This window comes from Rutidosis leptorrhynchoides, chromosome 4 (assembly GCF_046630445.1).
Source record: "Rutidosis leptorrhynchoides isolate AG116_Rl617_1_P2 chromosome 4, CSIRO_AGI_Rlap_v1, whole genome shotgun sequence".
NCBI lineage: Eukaryota > Viridiplantae > Streptophyta > Magnoliopsida > Asterales > Asteraceae > Rutidosis > Rutidosis leptorrhynchoides.
In genome coordinates, this window is record NC_092336.1 from 415965323 (window position 1) to 415987105 (window position 21783).

The window sequence follows — 21783 nt, forward strand, 5'->3', positions numbered from 1 at the left end:
GGAGAATCAAATCTTATAGATTACGAAGATTTCCTTTAATTCCTTGAATTCCGGAAATCAATCGTGACTACGTCAAAAGTTAAGGCGAACATTTAATTTTCTCATTTCACTCTTTTATGATAGCTTCGTTTATACTCTTCCTATAAACGAATCGTTTTATCCATATTATTCAATAGTGATAAAACTTTATTTTTCAACTTATATTCATCATTAAAATATTCTTGTTGTAAATAATGAAGATCTCTATCAAATTTCATGACTGTGATTTTCACGAACTCCTCTCTGTTTGTCTGCCCTAATATTGTGGCATAAAATGCTCAAGGTTTTAAATGAGCTCAATACCATTCATAACACATTTCATGTATCCAATTTACTGAAATGACTTGTATAACATCATCATTTTGAATGATCTTCGCATTAATGATAAAATGCACTTCGTTGAAGAACCTATAGAAATCATGGAAGGAGAGGTCAAACAAACGCGTAAAAGCAACATACCTATCATTAAAGTCTGTTGGAATTCGCATAGAGGCCCCGAATATACCTGGGAACGCAAAGACCATATGAAACGGAAATATCCCTATCTCTTCTCAACTGCTGATGCATCCGAGAAGTCTACCTAAAACTTCGGGATGAAGTTTTTATTAACGGGGAGGTACTATAACAACCCTCACTTTTTGACTTCTAAAATTACTGAAATGACCCTAGGATTTACTGTCTGACTATACGTATTAATTATTTAAGGGTTGTTATATACACAATCAATTTAACGTTGACCAAATAATAATCTTTTATTCGACACTCACTACTAATTAAAATTTATGCATTTCAATAATATTATTTATAACTATTAATCTATAAGTAATAAATAAAAAGTGACATTTATATAAATAATAAAATAATTGGGAACTAAATAAAAATAAATACAAGTCATGAATTAGTAAAAAGAAAATAATACTTATCATGTAGTAAATGTAAAAATAATAATAAACATAATAATAATAATAGTAATAATAATGAGACTAAAGAATCTTAAACAATTACATCCTTATGTTGACTAAAAATAAAGTATAAACTAGTACATCCTTATGTTGACTAATTATAAACTAGTATCACCTTTTGTTGACTAAAAATTATAAAACAAAATAAAATCATTAATTAGAACATCCTTATGTTGACTAACACTCTAATACTTGCACTATATAAACACTCCTAGACTCCTAGTTTCTCATTCACAAATCACACCAAAATCCTCTCTCAAAAACAATCTCTCCCTCTCCCTCTCTTGTGGTATTCGGATCTTCAAGCTTGTTCTTCGTGTTCTTCAAGAATCTTCAAGGAGTTCTTCAAGATTTTTAAGGCTTTGATCTTCCATCTTCATCGTGTTCATCTTTTCTTTGTTAATTATCTTGAATCTTCAAAGGTATAACATAAACCCTAAACTATTTACATAAACTTTAATCTTTGTTAATTCATATTCATATTATAAACTTGTTATTCATAAGTATATACATAAACACTCCTAGATTTATATATACATATATACATGTAAAAAAAAAATTTATTTTTATGTATATATACGAATTATATATACATATACATATTAAAACCTTAAACCCTAATACTACTTATACTAGTACTTAACATGTATACACTATTACTATTACTATCACCTATAACCCACTACTTATATTGTAGCACAAAAATATTTTGGGATATGTATTAGAGATATATAGATCTTCGAAATTTCTTGACGAATGGTTTCTACGAGATTCTAGGCAGAGGGTTTGGATTTCCGATTTAAAGGGTCCTATGGCTCAAGCCCCTAGATCTAAATTAGCCATTCGAAGGGAAATGGGTGATTGGAAGCTTATCTAATACGGCAAGTATCCTAAAATGAAAAACACTCATAAAAGTAGAAACTCTCTAGTCATAGAAACTTAGTAAAATAAGAAACTTTCTAAAAATGGGAACTTTATAAAAATAGTAACTTACTAGGAATAGAAACTTAGTAAAACAAACTATACTTAAACACATACTTAAACTTAAACATGGGCAAAACACTTAACTACTCTTAAATGTCAATAGGTTGACTTTCCTGCTCACTCGTTCAACTCTTTATTCCGAGGAATAACTCTCTCTCTACTTACTAAGGTGACTTTCATAGCCCCACTCTTATTGCTATAGCACTTTTTATACTTACTGGGGTGAGACACATGCTGCTTTTATACTTTAAACAACTTAGACACAAGTACGAACCTAAACTGTACTATGACTAGCTTATGCTACTAAGACCCCACAGTGATATTTTTTAATTGCTTTCAGGATAAGGCATTCTTAATTATTGGGGGTAGGCCTATCGGGAGTAACGTCCCCGATACATTTGACCGTGATGTCTTTGTATTACTTAATAATGATTTAAACATGGTGATAAGGTACTGCCAACTTATCATCGGGGCAACAAAACAAACGTTTAGTCTAAAATATCACGAATCAGTACTACTTTTGGATCTGCGAGATCTACTTTTTGATCCTGCGGGAGATCAACTTTACAACTAAATCTTGTGGTCTAAAAACAACGATAACTACTTTTGTTAAACCTATGAACTTCACTCAACCTTTTTGGTTGACACTTTAGCATGTTTTGTCTCAGGTGCTGTTTGATTCAAGCTTTCTTATCTACTACTTATGTGATGCTACTTGGACTTAGGATCAAGAGATATCGCATTTATTACTTCTGCATATGAACAATTACTTTATCGTTATTTCCATTATTGTAACGACATTTCATTTTCCGCTGCGTACTCAATAAAGTTAAATTTTCTCATTTAGTATTGTTCTCGTATTATAATATGTTGGTTTATTTGATATTAGTAACGTTTCTTCCAGACCCTATTGGGAGGACGTTACAATATGTCAGGCAAAGTTTAAAGTAACAGATACGATAAGATATGATTTAGCAAATATGCTAAGATATGAATTTTTGTCTATACACTATTCATGCAATCAATGCAGCAAGACGTGTCTTAGACTAAAAATGATAAGCAGGTAATTTCCTGAGGATGATAAGTAGTTAATTTTCGACACAAAATGAAAAGCAAAACTTTTGATATGCAGAAATGGTCGAAGTCCAGACTCACTAATGCATCCTATCGACTTATCAGTTAGACACACTAATGCAGACTTGGTTCGCTAAGACCACCGCTCTGATACCAACTGAAAGGACCCGTTCATATACATTATAAACGATTCACAATAGTTGATTACATTGCGAGGTATTTGACCTCTATATGATACATTTTACAAACATTGCATTCGTTTTTAAAAGACAATCTTTCTTTACATCAAAAATTGACAGGCATGCATACCATTTCATAATATCCACTATCCAACTATAAATTGATTTAATAATAATCTTTGATGAACTCAATGACTCGAATGCAACGTTCTTCGAAATATGCTATGAAAGACTCCAAGTAATATTTTTAAAATGAGCAAATGCACAGCGGAAGATTTCTTTAACACATGAGAATAAACATGCTTTAAAGTGTCAACCAAAAGGTTGGTGAGTTCATTAGTTTATCATAATCATTTATTTCCATAATTTTAATAGACCACAAGAATTTCATTTCCAGTTCTCATAAATAAACGTCCCATGCATAGAGACAAAAATAATCATTCATATGGTGAACACCTGGTAACCGACATTAACTAGATACATATAAGAATATCCCCTATCATTCCGGGATCCTCCTTCGGACATGATATAAATTTCGAAGTACTAAAGCATCCGGTACTTTGGATGGGGTTTGTTAGGCCCAATAGATCTATCTTTAGGATTCGCGTCAATTAGGGTGTCTGTTCCCTAATTCTTAGATTACCAGACTTTAATAAAAAGGGGCATATTCGATTTCGATAATTCAACCATAGAATGTAGTTTCAATTACTTGTGTCTATTTCGTCAAACATTTATAAAAGCGCATGTATTCTCAGTCCCAAAAATATAAAGGGTAAAAAGGCAAATGAAACTCACCATATTGTATTTCGTAGTAAAAATACATACAACGTCATTGAACAAGTGCAAGGTTGGCCTCGAATTCATGAACCTAAATTAATTATATATATTTATGTGTTGGTCAATATTTGTCTAACAAATTAGGTCAAGTCATAGTGTACCACAATCCTAATGCTCGAGACTAATATGCAAAAGTCAACAAAAGTAAATTTGACTTAAAATAATTTCCAAAAATCTATACATGATTAATATATAGTTTAAATATCGTCGTTTTATATTTTTAAATATTTTTAAAAGATTTATTAGAGTAAATAATATAATTTATTTATTAATAAATAAAATTTTATATTAAATTTATATAATAAAATATACTTTTATATATATTAAGTAATAAAATTTATAGGGTTTATTTAATATCATAAAGATAATATGATAGGTATTATTAAAGTAAGTTATTACACGTAGTAAAATATGTTTGTATCACATATTTATTTGATAAAATAATATCTATAATGATAGTAAGTAAAAGTTGTATTATTTTGTAATAATAATTATTATTATAAAAATATCAATATTTATAATTACTAAGATGACATTATGATAAAACGATAATTCTAATTATGATAACTTTAATATTTACGATAATTTTTAATATTATCTTTAAAATAATAATTCTATTTAAAATAATAATAATAATGATATTTTATAGTTACAATGACATTTCTATTAAAATGATAATTTTTGTTAAAATGATAGTTTTAATACTAACGATACTTTTAATAATAATAGTAATGATAAAAATAATAAGAACGATAATTTTATCTAAATCAATATCTTATAATATTTTAATTTCATCATGATACTCTTACTCATTATTTCCTAATCGTTTCGTTTAATGGCTTTTAATCATCTTTTATATCGTGTTCATAATAATGATAATAATAGTAATCAAAATAATTAGGTGTTACAAATATTTGTTTTAATTACACTAATATTAATAATGATAGTTACTATAACATTATTAACGATAATACTAATAATTATCTTAATGATAATATAGTAATAATAATAATAACAATAACAATAACCATTTTTAAATAATGATATACATATATATTAATAATGATAATAATAATAATAATACTAATAATAATAATAATAATAATAATAATTGGATAATAATAATAATAATACTAATTATAACTTTAACGATAATAACGATAGTAATAATAAAAAAAATAACAAGTTTAATGATAAATCCCTTTTATTGATAAAGATAATAATAATGATAATAATAAGATAAAACTAGAACGACGATAATAATAATCATTTTTAATAAAAATATCGAAAATTCAATTGATTATAACTTCTAATCCGTTCATCGAAACCATTCGATATCTAAAGGAAAAGTTCTTAATTTTTCGCTAGATTTCCAAGGACATGCATATCTTATACCTTATCTCAACCGCAAGTGTAACTAATTCAAGATTCAACCTAACCTGTCTAAGGGCAATATCAAAAGTACAAGCATGCATAATCCTAAATACTCGAGCACTAGTCAGGGATACACAATTAGTATGTAAAAGTTAAATTATGAGTACTCACGTATCAATATTGAGATTCAATATTGCAGGAAAGGTACGTAGACGCAACGGAAATGATAAACACTACATTGACCTCACGAGCATACCCATGAACCATACCCAATCACCTCCATAGCTATAACCCATAATTTCATTAATCCTATCCCACTCGAAAAACAATTTCGAAATCACTCGGACAGCATTCCGTCGTAATATTTTATGTATACTAATAATATCTTGAAATAATACGGAGTAAATCGATTGAGAGAGTTTAGAGAAAAATATTTTCAAGTTTCTATGAAATAATGAAACCTATTGAATTCTATTTATAATAGATTTTTGAATTATTAAAGTGAATTATTAAAGTATGAATTATTAAAGTGAATTATTAAAGTATGAATTATTAAAGTGAATTATTAAAGTATGAATTATTAAAGTGAATTATTAAAGTATGAATTATTAAAGTATGAATTATTAAAGTGAATTATTAAAGTATGAATTATTAAAGTGAATTATTAAAGTATGAATTATTAAAGTTAAAGTAAAGTAAAATAAAGTAAAGGTAAAGTTTAAGTATAGTAAAAGTATAAAACTATGTACGTATAATACGCGTATAAATATATATAATATTAATTTAAATCGTTATATATATTTAATAAAATAGAATATAAATATCGTTAACTTTATTATACTAGTTAAGTAATGAGTTGTCAAAAGTGGTTATAGATATTTATAAAAGTTATATACGTTTTAATAATAAAGTTCTTTTTAAACTGAAAACGTTTTTGTACGTTTGAAACTAAATAGATCAATCGAGTCTTTATGAGATTCAATCTTCCACTATCCTTTGTCTAGTTCTCAATGATTGACAATTTATTCTTATTTATAAATCACTTTACCATTTTCCGAATATTGTTAAAATGGAAAGATTTCTCAAATCAACGTGGGCCTTTCAACAGAGACTTGTAATCATAATTCAATATATCTGATAATTTAATCATTTGATCTTATCTTCTAATTCCATTGATAAACATTTTGAAATAGATACAATCATATAAAGTATTTAATCTAATATTTTGTTTACGTTTCAAGTTATAATATATATACACATATACATATATAATCATATTCGTTTAATGGTTCGTGAATCGTTGGAACTTGGTCGAGGTTGAATGAATGTATGAACATAGTTTAAAATTCTTGAAATTTAACTTAACAAATATTGCTTATCGTGTCGGAAACATATAAAGATTAAAGTTTAAATTTGGTTGGAAATTTCCGGGTTGTCACATCTATAGTTACTACACGTCTGTGCATCCCCTTTGTTCTTGTAAATGGGAATAACCTCGCTCAGTCTCCACTCCATTGGCATTTTTGCGCTTCTAAACGTCATGTTGAAAAGGTTTGTCAACCACCTAACCCCATCATCGCCTAAGCACCGCCACGCCTCTATGGGGATTTGGTCCGGTCCTACTGCTTTGTTTCTCCCCATCTTGCGTAGGGCCACTCTAACTTCCCCATGGTTGATCCTCGTGCAGAAACAGTTGTTTTGATATTGTGGGGCCATATCATAGACATGAGGTTCTCCATTCCTAGTCCTTCCCCCATCGAAAAGGGATGAGAAGTATTCTTCCCATCGTTTCCTAATTTTGTCTTCCTTCACTATGCTTTGACCTGCTTCATCCTTGATATATTTGATGTTATCCAGATCCCTTCGCCGACGCTCCCTAGCTTTGGCTATCCTGTAGATGTCGTTTGCCCCTTCTTTAGAGTCTAATCTCTTATATAAGTCTTCGTAAGCTTTATCTTTTGCACGTGTAACGGCGAACTTTGCTTCTCTCTTGGCTTCTTTATAGCTATTTTATATGCTAGTTCTGTCTGCTAGTGTACCCCCTCTAAAGGAGGTGAGCTCCCGAAACCTCGCTTGTTTAAGCGCGACTTTAGTTTGGACCTCGTCGTTAAGCCACCATGATTATCTACAACCATTTTGGGCTCTCGACGTCCCAACTGCCACTCCCAAGGATTCTTTTGCCACCCCTCTAATAGTGGACGCTAGGTTGTTCCACATCTGATCTGCATCAATAAAGGCTGCATTTTCCAATTCAGCACCCATTCTTTCAACAACATTAGCCCTAAAAGTCTCCGCCTTCTCTCCATTTAAGTTCTTCCAGAGGATTCTGGGTTGTTGTACCTCTCTCGCCCTCCTGTTTACCCGTCCCTGGGTACCTAACTCCATGACCAACAGTCTATGCTGGGATAAACAAGTCCAGGTTGGGAGGACCTTACAGTCCTTACAGTTCCTAAGGTCACCCCTGCGAAGAAGGAAAACGTCAATTTGGGTACTATGACCCCCACTATGGAAGGTGGCTAGCTGAGCATCCCTCTTCTTGAAGAAAGAGTTTGCAACAACCAGATCATGGGCAATGGCGAACTCGAGAATTGAGCGCCCTTCTTCATTTCTAACCCCATACCCAAAGCCCCCATGGGCTCCCCTATATCCCTCTACCTACGCTCCTATATGACCATTAAGATCGCCCCCTATAATCAATCGATGGTCCGCTGGACATCACCTTACAACCTCATCTAACAATTCCCAGAAACTCTTCTTCTCCGCTTCTCCTAAACCTACGTGGGGTGCGTAAGCGCTAATGACCGTGAACGTCTCCTCATTAATTATAAACGTAACCGACATAATCCTATCGCTAAACCTACCCACATCAACAACATGATCCTTGTGTGTTGTACCTAAAAGGATTCCTACTCCATTTCGAGCTGTCCTAGAGCCCGAGTACCACAGCCTGTAGTTATTAAAGTCCACCGCCTTCTGTCCCTTCCATCTAGTCTCTTGAACGCACACTATTTCCACCTTACACTTAAGAAAGATATCCACAAGTTCAATCCTCTTGCCCGTCAAAATTTCTACATTCCAACTTTTCACTCTAATCTTACCTGGGGTTGCTACTCTACTCCCTCCTCCAACCCCTCTAAAGCTACCCGCCCCTAAACTAGTACATGACCTCACGTGACCATTCGAAACCCTAATCCCTTTTCTCTAATTCTAATCTTCTTCTTCTCTAATTAATTAGGGTTCAGATCTTTGAAAAAACACCGATGAATCGGCGAAGAATATCACAATCGTCCAACTGTTAATGAATCGATGTTTAAACTGATTCTCCTTAATCGATTGGTTCAATTGATTCCTTAATCGACTTATTCAATAGATTTCTTCGATCGAGTTTTCAGTTGATCTCTTTAATCGAGGTCTCAATCGAATTGATGAAGACAACTATGCACAATAATCTTATCAAAAACTGATAAACGATTGCCTTTTCTCAAACTTTTGCAATCATAAACGACTTCCTTTTCTCAAACTTTTGCAATCGCTGGACATTTAATACAAAATTATACCGTCGATTCAATAATTGCTGCTATGGTCGGCGGTTAAAGGCACCTAATTGATGGTGCTAATATCATAATGAACGATAGTGAAATTGAAGGTCACTTGGTTCGTATCTCAGGAACAACAACAACAAACCCACAGTAAGCATGTTTAATTTTTTTAGGATGCGTTATTTAATTCAATTGTTGTTGGTGAGTTTTTTTTTTTTTTTTTTTTTTTTTTGAGTGCTGACTATCAATTCTCTTGATTTGGTCTCTTGATATGAACTTTCTGGTGAGTAGTTAGTGTAGAGTTTGTATAATAGTTTTTTGATGATGATATTCTTTTGATTTTCAATTTTATGATGTACTAAATTAAATATACCGGACATTTACATGAAGCACAGTATGTGTTTGATGAAATGTCCAATTGAAAAAGTTAAAAGCGTGGTGAATTTATTCGAGTTGTTTGCCTTTTCCAACTTTAAAATTTCATATTTCTTAATTCATATATGGTATTGTGATCTGCAGGTCATTTGATGTGGTTTCAGATGATGTGACGATGTTGATTCGTTAAATTGTGAGGGTGTGACCATGATTATACGTCACTCTTAAGATGCGTTGGATCTTTACGATTGTAAGCTTTCGATTTTTTCCTTTGAATTTGTATTTGTTAAATCTAATCACATAATTACTTTTAACTGATATGTTTGTGATTTTCTTCACGGGAAAGCTTACATGTTAAATCTAGCTCTTTTTTAGTTACTTATATAAATATAAAATATTTATGCAGGTTGAATGTGGTTAATGTTTATTTGCAGGAAGGTTTCCTATCTACGGTTGAGAGCTTGAAAGGAGTACATCATGTGGTTATATTATCTCAGGTGCTTTTTATCTCCTTGATAACAACATAGTTGTAATTACCATCTCTGCGTATAACATATGTTTGATATGGTGATTTGACAAGGTTACAGTTGTCTGTTTATAAAGGAAGTAGCGGTGTTCAAGCAATCATGAATAGCAATGCCAGGAAGCTAGCCGAGCAAGATGAATTGATAGTAGTTTCGTCAGAAATTCCTTACACTATAGTCAGGACGGGGCTGCTGACAAAAGATCGTGGGGGCAAGTCCGGTTTCAGTTTTGAAGAGGTATTTTCTTGGTTACGGTTCAGTATGAAAAAGGAGAGAAATTGCAAGTTTTTTGGAGATTAATTTAACGTTCCACATCACAGGGTTGTACAACAAATGGAAGTCTTAGCAAGGAAGATGTTGCATTCGTATGCATTGAAGCTCTTGATGCGGTACCAGACTACCAGAAAAAGGACTAATATTTGAGGTTGGTTAAGGCTCCTGACATTTTCACTTTTATGTTTGTGTTCTCAGAAAGTTCAGTATATAGATAGCACTTCTAGATGTATACTATGTCTTTACTAGAGGTGACATAATGGGCAGGGTCAGCTAAGTTTTATTAGAACATTGTATGTAATAAAAGGTTTCACTTCTATAGATATTACATGATGACAAAAGCTATATGTTTCCAACCAACGATCTAATAATATGAATCAGATAAATAAACAGGCTTGCATAAAAAATACACCTTAAATGAGCGTGTTTGGCCCGTTAGAATATAACATGACCCGAATCAACCCATTCATAAGCAAATGGGTTTTAATTTTTTTTGTTCAGAACTTCACGTATCCAAACAGTTTACTATATCGTCGATCAACACTTGGATTCTTAGTGTATCATGTTCTGAATAATCATGATATTATGTGTAACTACAGGTTGTTAATGGGGAAGAAAAGGTTCTGAATTGGAAAGATCAATTTGCAAGATTGATGGACCAAGCACAGAAATGACTTCAGTGGCTTCTGTAATCAAAGATTATGGTACTCTCAAATACTCGACCATGGAGCTTATCTATTTGGCTTTAGTTCGAAATTATTTTATGTATACCGTTTTCATTCATTTCATTATTATCCGTGATTAAATTAAATATCTCTAACATATATAAATTGTAAACTAGAATTCGACGTGTCATCCATCTAGAGGCCTTCGATTTTTTAGGGCCACATGTCAGCCGGAAAAAATACATCGATTTTTATATCCTAAAGTTTTCATGACGGATCCTAAAGCTTCCACATGTCCACATTCAGTTTTAAAGAGTAGTTTAGGAAACTGGATCAATCTCCTCAATATTTCACGGAGCAGTTTTCATCCTCTCAGATACCCATCCCTAATTCATCGAGTTATTCAGTTTTTTAGTTTCGAATTTCAAATCCAGACATCTCAATCCTTCCGAGTCCTTTTTACAAGTGATACTACGTAATTCATATAATCATTTTCTCTTTTTTAAGGTTTTTATGAGTTGTTTTTTGTTGTTTGGTTTTTGTTATGAATCTCAAAAACTCAAAATCTCAAAATCAATCCATCTATTTGATGTCAGGTTAGGTTTACGGTTTTGAAATTGTTTACATTTTACCAGTGTTTTAGTTCTAATAACGATGGATACCGTCTTCCTTGTGAAATGAATTTTCGATTCAATTTTGGTTACTATCGTAAGAAATTCAATTTTGGTTACTATCGTAAGAAATTCAATTTTGGTTACTATCGATTCAATGTGCCATGGATATTTGGGATCGAGTTTTTGCATGGTGGGGTCTTGGTAATATGACAAACTTTAGCATTGGTGAGCTATTACGTGGAAGAGGACCATCTTCATCAACGGCTTTTGGCAACAAAATCTGGCAAGCGGTTGAATGAGTTTGTGCTTACCTAATTTGGAGAAATAGAAACGAGAAAGTTTTTCGAGGAAAAAGTTGGAATCCACCGGTTGCGTTGAACGAGATTCAAGTAAAGTCTTATGAATGGATCTCCAAAAGGGTGAAGAAAAGGAAGCTCGATTGGCTCACGTGGATCAATAACCCGAGTGTATATCTCAATCTTGTGTAACTTGTGTTTCGTGTAATTGGTTTGCCATTCTCGCAAACCTTATGTCGTGTATTTTGTCGTGTTTTTAAGTTATAGAGCATCCATATATGCTCGTTGTAATAACGTTGGTTTGTTCAATATTATCTTGCCTTTCAAAAAAAAAAAATCGTAAGAAATTCATGATGAATCCAACCTCAGATGCACCGATTGTGGTTGACAAACCATATATTCATGGTTTGCTGATTACAACCTCAGAGACACCGTTTTTTTTTTTTGGTTGCAATCGCAAGAACTACATGATGAATACAACCTTACAGATACCGATTATGGTTGACACTATATATTCAGGGTTTGTTTAATACAACCTCAGTTTATTATAGTGGTGTTGCAACCTTGTGACTGTGGTGTGTGTGATTGTGTTATACCTAATCATCTATATTATGGTACATAGCTAAGGTTGTGTTTGTTGATGAGAAACTGATCGTTTCTATGATACAAGTAATCTATATTTCTCAATATGTACACTTGAATGATTGTTTTTACATCATATTAGTTTCATCTAATTTTTATGTTAATGTTAATAATCACCTTTACGTGGTCCATCTTTATATTTTCATAGTAAAACCATTAATTTCCAGCTGATGGTATGTATTGGAGTATCTATGATGTGGATTACTGGAGTTATCATTCCTTGGCGCACACTAGCTCTAACTGGTATAATAATTTTTTCAGGCTAAAAAAATCGATAAAATCTTCAAATCATGAAGATATTCGGATTAGACAGATAGTTGTTGTCTGCATACAGAAACGGTTCCGTGTATTCTACAGATTATAGGATTGTTTTGCATTCCAGAATCTCTTAGATGGCTGGTAAGTCGGTTACAAAGTTGTTAGTTAGTTGCATTATTAAATAATCTTAGGAAACATGTTTATTAATAGGAGTGATGATATTTTTTTGTAGCCAAAAAATGGTCAATGGAAAGACTGTGAGTCTGCATTACACCGACTAAGGGGAGCGAATGCAGAAATAATCGAAGAAGCTGGCGAGATTTGAGTAACATCCTTATTTTGTTTCACTTAAATTTGTTGAAATAATAATGTGAACAAAGGATGGTTGGTGGATGGTTGATGCAAGATATAGTCAAACACCACATGTTTATTATGGTATTTGATATATGTTTGGTGCCTACAATTTTGAGAAGACTGTCTTTGGTTTTCTACTACACCAACCCCCATTTTCTTCTATAAATAGATCATCAGATTGTTCATTCATTGCATCCCAAAAAATTATTTCTTTCTCCTTGTATTCTAAAAGAGTAAAATAGAGAATTTGTGAAATTAGTCTCCTAATTACAAGAGATATAAAGATTAGTGATTATCCTTGTAATTAGAGAGAAGTGTAATTCCTATTATTCTTATTAGTGAAGCGTTTCTTTCCTTGCCCGTGGTTTTTACCCTATTGGGGATTTCCACGTTAAATCTCGGTGTTCCTTTATTGTCATTATTTCAAGTATTACTAGCGGTTTGCTATAATTCGGTGTCACTTTTCTTAACAAGTGGTATCAAGAGCTAAGGTTCTAATATCTAGTGTGTATTAATTTACTTATCGTATGTTCTGTGGTAGCCACGAGAGTGGATCGTCCACATCAGAAAATAAGTAAGATTAATTTCACTCGATAAAAGTTCCCGGGTACTATTTCTCAGAAAAATAGTATTGTCGAAAAGAAGATTGTGATTATAGCAATGTCTACGAAATTCGAAATTGAAAAGTTCAACGGGAGTAACTTCTCGTTATGAAAACTAAAGATGAAAGCTATCCTGAGAAAGGATAAGTGTTTGGCGGCCATCAGTGGACGTTCCGCCGAAGTCACTGATGAAAAATGGGAAGAGATGGACGGCCAGGCTATCGCAAATCTTCATCTGGCACTAGCAGATGGCGTTTTGTCTAGCATTGAAGAAAAGAAGACGGCGAAAGAGATTTGGGATCACCTCGTAAAATTGTACGAGACCAAATCACTCCACAACAAGATATTCCTTAAGAGGAAACTTTATGCGCTACGCATGAATGAATCTACTTCAGTTAATGAGCACATTAATTCTTTGAATATTCTATTTTCTCAACTCAGTTCATTAAGTTGCAATATAGAGCCAAAAGAACGTGCTGAACTTTTGCTTCAGAGTCTACCTGATTCGTATGATCAACTCATTATTAACTTAACCAATAATGTTCTATCGGAGTATCTAGTCTATGATGAAGTTGCGGCTTCTATTCTAGAAGAAGAAAATCGGCGCAATAACAAGGAGGACAAACAGGCCGGTTCACGACAAGTGGAGGCCTTGGTGGTGTCAGGAGGGAGATCAACGGAACGTGGCCCAAGTGGGAGTCACAATCATGGTAAACCGAAGTCTAAAAAGAAGAAGACCTATACATGCTACAATTGTGGCAAGAAAGGTCACCTGAAGAAGGATTGTCGGAGTTTAAATAACTCAAATCCTCAAGGAAATATTGCAAGCACTTCAGATGATGGGACTGCTTTGGTTAGTGAGGCAGTGGTAGCAAATGAAGGCAGAAAGACATTTGTTGATGTCTGGTTATTTGACTCGGGAGCTACTTTTCACATGACCCCTAGAAGAGAATGGTTCAAACAATATGAACGTATCTCAGGAGGATCTGTATACAGTTGCAATGATCATGAACTAAAGATCATTGGAATTGGAGATATCATTCTGAAGATGCACGATGGTATAGTTCGTACTATTCAAGGTGTACGACACGTGGAGGGTTTGAAGAAGAACTTATTGTCTTTAGGACAATTGGATGATCTTGGTTGTAAGATGGTGATACATGATAAGATCATGATAATCAAGAAAGGCGCGGTTGTACTTATGAAAGGAGAAAAGGTGGGTGCTAATTTATACATTCTGAAAGGCGAGACGGTACAGGAATCGGAAGCATCTGTTGCTTCGAATAGTTCAAGTGATAAAGTTGCTATGACATGGCATCAAAAGCTTGGACACATGTCTGAGCAAGGTATGAAGATTCTTGTTGAAAGAAATCTTATTCCTGGTCTTACAAAGGTATCGCTACCTTTCTGTGAGCATTGTGTAATCAGCAAGCAGCATCGCCTGAAGTTTAACACATCAAATTCTAGAAGTAAATTGATTCTAGAATTGGTTCACTCTGATGTGTGGCAAACACTAGTTCAATCCCTAGGAGGAGCAAAGTATTTTGCATCATTTATTGATGATTACACTAGGAGATGTTGGGTGTACCCAATCAAGAGAAAGGCGGATGTGTTTGAAGTTTTCAAAGTTTACAAAGCGCGGGTTGAACTTGAATCTGGTAAAAAGATCAAGTGTTTAAGGACTGATAATGGAGGAGAATACACTGGTGATAAATTTGATAAGTTCTGCAAACAAGAAGGTATCAAAAGGCAGTTCACGACAGCATACACTCCTCAACAAAATGGAGTGGCAGAGCGGATGAACAGAACCTTGTTAGATAGAACGAGGGCGATGTTGGCAACTGCAAGCTTGGGGAAATCATTCTGGGCAGAAGCGGTTAGTACTGCCTGTTACGTGATAAATCGGTCACCGTCAACTGCAATTAAGTTGAAATCGCCGATGGAGATGTGGACTGGAAAACCAGTTGATTATTCTGACCTTCATATATTTGGAAGTCCTGTGTACGCAATGTACAATTCTCAAGAAACGACAAAGTTGGATCCGAAGTCCAGAAAGTGTTTATTCTTGGGGTATGCTGATGGAGTTAAGGGGTATCGCTTGTGGGACCCCACTGCCCACAAAGTAGTCATCAGCAGAGATGTCTTTACGGAAGACAAAGATCTTAAAGATGTTAGCACTTCAAAAGAAACTATACCGATACAGGTGGGTAATGAATTTCATAAAGATTCTTCTGAAGCACTACCAGAGCACGATGAAAATCAAGTAGTCGTTGATGAATCTCCAGCGACTCGTATTTCTAATCGGGAAAGGAAACGTCCAGGGTGGCACTCAGATTATATTATGGAAATCAATGTTGCATATTGTCTTCTAACAGAGGAAGGAGAGCCAACAACTCTTCGCGAGGCACTAAATCATTCAGATGCATCTCAGTGGATGACGGCTATGCAGGAAGAAATTGAAGCTCTTCATAAAAATAAAACATGCCAAAAGGTAGAAACCTATTGGAAATAAATGGGTGTATAAGATCAAGCGAAATGGCGATGATCAAGTAGAGCGGTATCGTGCAAGATTGGTGGTTAAAGGATATGCTCAGAAAGAAGGTACGGACTTTAATGAAATATTTTCTCCTGTGGTTCGACTTACAACAATTCGAGTAGTTCTAGCGATGTGTGCTACATTTGATTTGCATCTAGAGCAGCTAGATGTGAAAATTGCATTTCTTCATGGAAATCTTGAAGAAGAAATTTATATGCTTCAACCTTCTATGCTTCAACCAGAAGGTTTTGAACTACAAGGAAAAAAGAACTTGGTTTGCAGGTTAAAGAAATCTCTGTATGGTCTCAAACAGGCGCCGAGATGTTGGTACAAGAGATTTGATTCTTTCATAATGAGCCTTGAATATAACAGACTTTATGCAGACCCTTGTGCATATTTCAAGAGGTTTGGGGACAAGGATTTTGTCATTTTGCTGTTATATGTAGACGACATGTTGGTTGCATGCCCCAACAAAGATCGTATTAATAAGCTGAAGGCTCAATTGGCTAGGGAGTTTGAAATGAAAGACTTGGGTGCCGCAAACAAGATTTTAGGGATGCAAATTCTCCGAGACAGAGATAATAGGAAGATTTGGCTTTCTCAAAAGAATTATTTGAGGAAAATCTTGGAGCGTTTCAATATGCAAGATAGTAAGCCAATCTCAACCCCACTTCCTACTAATCTCAAGTTATCCTCCGTTATGTGTCCTAGCAGTGAAGACGAGAGGAAGGAGATGTCTAGAGTACCGTATGCATCAGCAGTGGGAAGTTTAATGTTCGCAATGATATGTACAAGACCAGACATTGCACATGCAGTGAGAGTAGTTAGTCGGTACATGGCGAATCCTGGTAAAGAGCATTGGAATGCGGTAAAGAGGATCCTTAAATATATCAAGGGAACCTTAGATGTTGCATTATGTTATGGGGAACCGAAATTTATTGTCAAAGGGTATGTTGATTCAGATTATGCAGGTGATATCGGTAAAAGTAAATCTACCACTGCATATGTTTTCACACTTTGTGGTGGAATAGTAAGCTGGGTTTCAAAACTGCAGTCAGTTGTGGCGACGTCAACAACAGGGGTAGAATATGTAGCAGCTACTCAAGCTACTAAAGAGGCAGTATGGTTGAAGATGTTGTTGGAGGAACTCGGACACAAACAAAAGAATATCACTCTATTTTGTAACAACCAGAGTGCCTTGCATCTTGCAAGGAATCCGGCATTTCATTCAAAGACAAAGCATATACGAGTTCAGTATCACTTCGTTCGTGAGAAAGTGGAAGAAGGAACTGTGGATATGCAGAAAATTCATACTCATAAAAATGTGGCTGATTTTCTAACAAAATCAATCAATCGTGACAAGTTTATTTGGTGCCGTTCCTCATGCGGCCTAGCAGAGACGTAAGCAACATCATTGGCAAGGAAGGATTATCGTGTGAAGATTGATTGAGCTTCAATCGAATCTTCAAGTGGGAGATTGTTGAAATAATAATGTGAACAAAGGATGGTTGGTGGATGGTTGATGCAAGATATAGTCAAACACCACATGTTTATTATGGTATTTGATATATGTTTGGTGCCTATAATTTTGAGAAGACTGTCTTTGATTTTCTACTACACCAACCCCCATTTTCTTCTATAAATAGATCCATCAGATTGTTCATTCATTGCATCCCAAAAAATCATTTCTTTCTCCTTGTATTCTAAAAGAGTAAAATAGAGAATTTGTGAAATTAGTTTCATAATTATAATTACAAGAGATATAAAGATTAGTGATTATCCTTGTAATTAGAGAGAAGTGTAATTCCTATTATTCTTATTAGTGAAGCGTTTCTTTCCTTGCCCGTGGTTTTTACCCTATTGGGGATTTCCACGTTAAATCTCGGTGTTCCTTTATTGTCATTATTTCAGGTATTACTAGCGGTTTGCTATAATTCGGTGTCACTTTTCTTAACAAAATTTTCCTTTGATGACATTTTTCTTTGACATAGGATGCAATCAGAGTAACGTCCGTATTTTATTTTACTCGATTATCACTTTTGATGACAGTTAGCTCTTTTTTTGGCAAAGCGATTAGAATGCGTTATGAACTTTTATAAAAATTGGATAGTCATCATGCGAAACAGGATTATACTGAAAAACTTCATGTGCTATCAGAAGCTAAAGTCTTTGATTTGTTCCAACCAGAATATGCCAAATCGCTTATTGTGAGTAAACTGGCCGTTATGTATATCGTACGCTATCTGATTTTACCAAGTTTCAATTCATATAGTTATAACTGTGATGTAGGTCCGGGTTGGACTTATGGTATTGCAACAATTTGGAGGTGTGAATGCTATTGCATTCTATGGGGATTCCATCTTTATTTCTGCTGGTTAGGATCTCACTTAAGATTATATATTTATATCTATCTGTAGCAGGACAATTATAACTTATTGTTTCATATCATTTCTATAATGTAATTGTGTGCCTAATTGAAGATTTGATGCGAAGAAAAATAAATATATTACCCAAAATAGTATATAGGGAATATAAAAAAATGGCCTAAAGAACATAACTTTAGTCCTTGGTTACAAATCAATATCTTTAAAGATCGTAAGTAGTACTTGAATGTTGGTTTAGAAAGACGATGATAAGGTATATGTTGATATTTGCAGGTTTTTCAGGTAGCATTGGATCAATAGCAATGGTTAGCGAGCTCTGTACTAGCCGCTATATCAAGTTTTTTTTTTTCAGTTATGGGGATGACATTATAATGTTTTGCAGGTTCCTTACTTTATTAGGTGTACTTTGGTGCAAACTTTTCAAAGCATACACATGATTTTTTTGGTATATTTAAGAACTTATATGTTTACATATAAATCATAGGGGTGAGCATGGTGCGGGTTGGGGCGGTTTTAGGTCAAAACCACACCCATAACCATTATTGCGGTTAACTGATTTTTTAAACCATTTGGTGCGGTTAAAAGAGGTTCGGTTAATATGGTTAAATTGGTTAACGATTAATTATAAACGGTTAATTTGGTTAACCATTTACGGAAAAAGAAAATTAATTTAATAAGTTTGTGTCTATACTATATAAATAACTTTTAATATGAGACTAGGTCATTGTCTCACATTTCTAATCGAAAATAAAAGTAGATCAATGTCGTTTTTACACTCCAAATTGATGCAAAAGACCATAATTAATTAGACAAAACATAAGTTCACGTAAAGTTCTTAATAAATAAACCTTCCTTTAAATTTTATTCTTCCTTCATCCGAGAGTCATAGATCAAAGTGTCTTTCATTGGTGTGTTTCCCTTTAGTATAATTTATATGTATGCATAACTTTTCCCAACTTAAAAGTCAAAATAATTTTACACATTGATCTACAAGGTTTAATATTTTTAACATGTTAACCATCTTCATAAAAATGATCATATATAAAATACTAAATGGTGCGGGTGCGGTTAATTCGGTGCGGGTACCTATTATTTTCATAACCGGCCCACCAAGTGCGGTTAACTCAAAAGTGTTAACCAAACCCGCAGTCATCCATTTGGTTTGGTTTATTTGGTGCTGTTTTATCGGTTAATATGGTTACGGTTCGGTTAATGCGGTTTTTTGCTCACCCCTAATAAATCAATTGGGTTACTTTGAAAAAATATTTTGACATAAGAAGACAACAACCTTTGTATTATCAGTTGTAATCAAGTTGCAATTTTTTTTATTTTTTTGAATGTAAAAGGAAAGACATAATGACGGCGGCGGCGGCGGCGACTTTGTTATATCAGTGAAAGGTGATGATAGCTCATTGAATTGCTTATTTTGTTATTACTTTAATTTTCTAATGATAAATAATGACAATGACAGATCACTTGGTTCTGGATTGTCAAACGTCAAGTACCATTTGTCACTGCAAGATAGATGGCTAAAAGGCATATATAATATATAATATCGTTATATAACATTGTTATTTCATATATAATTTAAAAAATCAATACTGTGTGCGGAAGAGTTCCCGTGCAACGTACGGGTTCATTAAATCTAGTACATAGTATATAATTAGGGTAACAATATTTGTTAAAATTAGTGCAACATAATCCCTTGATTTATGGGATATTATAATCCCTTGATTTATGGGATATTTTCAAATTATAGATATCTTGCATTTAATATAGAGATTGTAGGATATCTCTTTTAAATCTATCATTTAATGTTCTTTACCTTTTTGTTTGTATTTAAACCAATGCATGTGATTCATAATAAAATCAATCGAATACACATTTTGTTTTCAGTTGCTTATTTCATATTTTAATTTGTTTACTAAACTTCCATTTACAACAAGTCTTTAGTTATTTTATGGTATCAGAGCTTGGTTATAATTAATCTTTGTGCAAATACTCAAAGTTACAAAGCTAAATTCTTGCTATCAAAAATGGAAGTCTCAAATGTAAACAACGGTGGTATGATCAACGGTATGGAAATATGGAAGCTTATCTCCAAGGTCAAGACTTATGGGAACTTGTGGCCGGAAGTGATGCCATAATTCCCGTAGAAACTCTTGAGCAAGGCGAGTCACGAAGAAAATGGAAGATCAAGTGTGGGAAGGCTCTCTTTGCGTTGAGGACATCAATTAGCAAAGAGTTCATAGAACACGTTCGTGATCTTAACTCGCCAAAACAGGTTTGGAATACTCTTGAGAAACTCTTTACCAAGAAAAATACCGCACGGTTGCAATTCTTGGAAAATGAGTTAGCAATCTCAAGGCAAGAAGGTATGTCAGTTTCTGAATATTTCTTACGGGTGAAAACTCTTTGTTCTGAAATTTCAGAGATTGATACAAACGAGAAAACCAGTGAATCTCGGTTGCGAAGATATTTAATTAGCGGTCATTGCTATGTCATGGTGTTAATTGATGACTATTCTCGGTTTACTTGGGTGAAATTCCTAAAGGAGAAAAGCGAAGCCTTATCAAAGTTCATAGAATTCAAAGAAGCGGTAGAATCAGAATTTGGGAGAAAGGTAAAAGCTCTTAGGAGTGATAATGGTGGAGAATTCATGTCAAATGATTTCTTTACTTATTGTAAAACAAATGGTATTTCTCGCCAAATGACTTGTCCGGATACTCCACAACAAAATGGGGTTTCAGAAAGAAAGATTGCTTACTGTAACGACCCGACCAAAACCGTTATTGACGGCGCCGTTAACTTAGGTCCCGTTGCGTGGTCGTAGTCCCTATATGAGACTCGTTTGACCAAAATTATGTCGCATTCATTTGAAAGGCACAAGACTTGCAAGTTTAGTTTACAAAACCATTCGACAGCAAGTCTAAGTTTACAAAAGTCATAAAGTATAAATGAAATAACTTGCAACATAATATAAGTTGAAAAACACAGTTGCTATAAATAGCGTAAGTATGTAAACAAAAGTTTGAATCCAAAAGTGCTATCCCTAGCGTATGTATGTATGTATGCTTGACCCCAAGCAAGAAATCAGAGTGTATGCATGTATGCTTGACCCCAAGCAAGTATGAATGTACGCGGAAGCATGTATCAAATAGCCATGTATGAACCTGAGAAACATATAGAAAACTGTCAACGAAAAACGTTGGTGAAATCATAGGTGTTTGTAATAAACGTTATATTTTGAACCACAAGATTTAGTATTTCCA

General features: G+C 33.8%; 2 protein-coding genes across 9 annotated transcripts; one reads left to right on the forward strand and one right to left on the reverse strand.

The window, feature by feature from the left end:
- Nucleotides 1-7570: 7570 nt before the first annotated feature.
- On the reverse strand, nucleotides 7571-8290 carry LOC139842029 (uncharacterized). Its single transcript, XM_071832208.1, has 2 exons — nucleotides 8169-8290; nucleotides 7571-8057 (listed from the first exon to the last, which is right to left on the reverse strand). Exons 1-2 carry the CDS (start codon nucleotides 8288-8290, stop codon nucleotides 7571-7573), a joined length of 609 nt encoding a protein of 202 aa, XP_071688309.1.
- Nucleotides 8291-8646: 356 nt separating this feature from the next.
- LOC139844179 (protein HIGH CHLOROPHYLL FLUORESCENCE PHENOTYPE 173, chloroplastic-like) lies at nucleotides 8647-13183 on the forward strand. 8 transcript variants are annotated; one of them, XR_011757855.1, is made up of 8 exons: nucleotides 8647-9138; nucleotides 9508-9613; nucleotides 9798-9860; nucleotides 9951-10124; nucleotides 10208-10311; nucleotides 10760-10864; nucleotides 12639-12776; nucleotides 12868-13183. XR_011757855.1 is itself a non-coding variant. In XM_071834395.1 (6 exons), exons 3-5 carry the CDS (start codon nucleotides 9841-9843, stop codon nucleotides 10301-10303), a joined length of 297 nt encoding a protein of 98 aa, XP_071690496.1. In that variant the 5' UTR covers nucleotides 8647-9138; nucleotides 9508-9613; nucleotides 9770-9840; the 3' UTR covers nucleotides 10304-10311; nucleotides 10760-12308. The 8 variants fall into 8 exon arrangements, 3 of the variants coding, with proteins under 3 accessions (XP_071690496.1, XP_071690497.1, XP_071690495.1); XR_011757856.1 differs by lacking the exons at nucleotides 12639-12776; nucleotides 12868-13183 and adding an exon at nucleotides 11002-12308; XR_011757857.1 differs by lacking the exons at nucleotides 12639-12776; nucleotides 12868-13183 and having other exon boundaries at nucleotides 9770-9860; nucleotides 10760-12308.
- Nucleotides 13184-21783: the final 8600 nt, after the last annotated feature.

Bases quoted from the DNA above. Each gene is read 5' to 3' on its own strand.
- LOC139842029 (XM_071832208.1), bottom strand. From the start codon at position 8,290: ATGTCGGTTACGTTTATAATTAATGAGGAGACGTTCACGGTCATTAGC. The intron at 8,058-8,168 runs GTGATGTCCAGC...GTATGGGGTTAG, and splicing joins TTGTTAGATGAGGTTGTAAG to AAATGAAGAAGGGCGCTCAA.
- LOC139844179 (XM_071834394.1), top strand. From the start codon at position 9,593: ATGCGTTGGATCTTTACGATT. The intron at 9,614-9,797 runs GTAAGCTTTCGA...GTTTATTTGCAG, and splicing joins TGCGTTGGATCTTTACGATT to GAAGGTTTCCTATCTACGGT. The intron at 10,125-10,207 runs GTATTTTCTTGG...TCCACATCACAG, and splicing joins CCGGTTTCAGTTTTGAAGAG to GGTTGTACAACAAATGGAAG.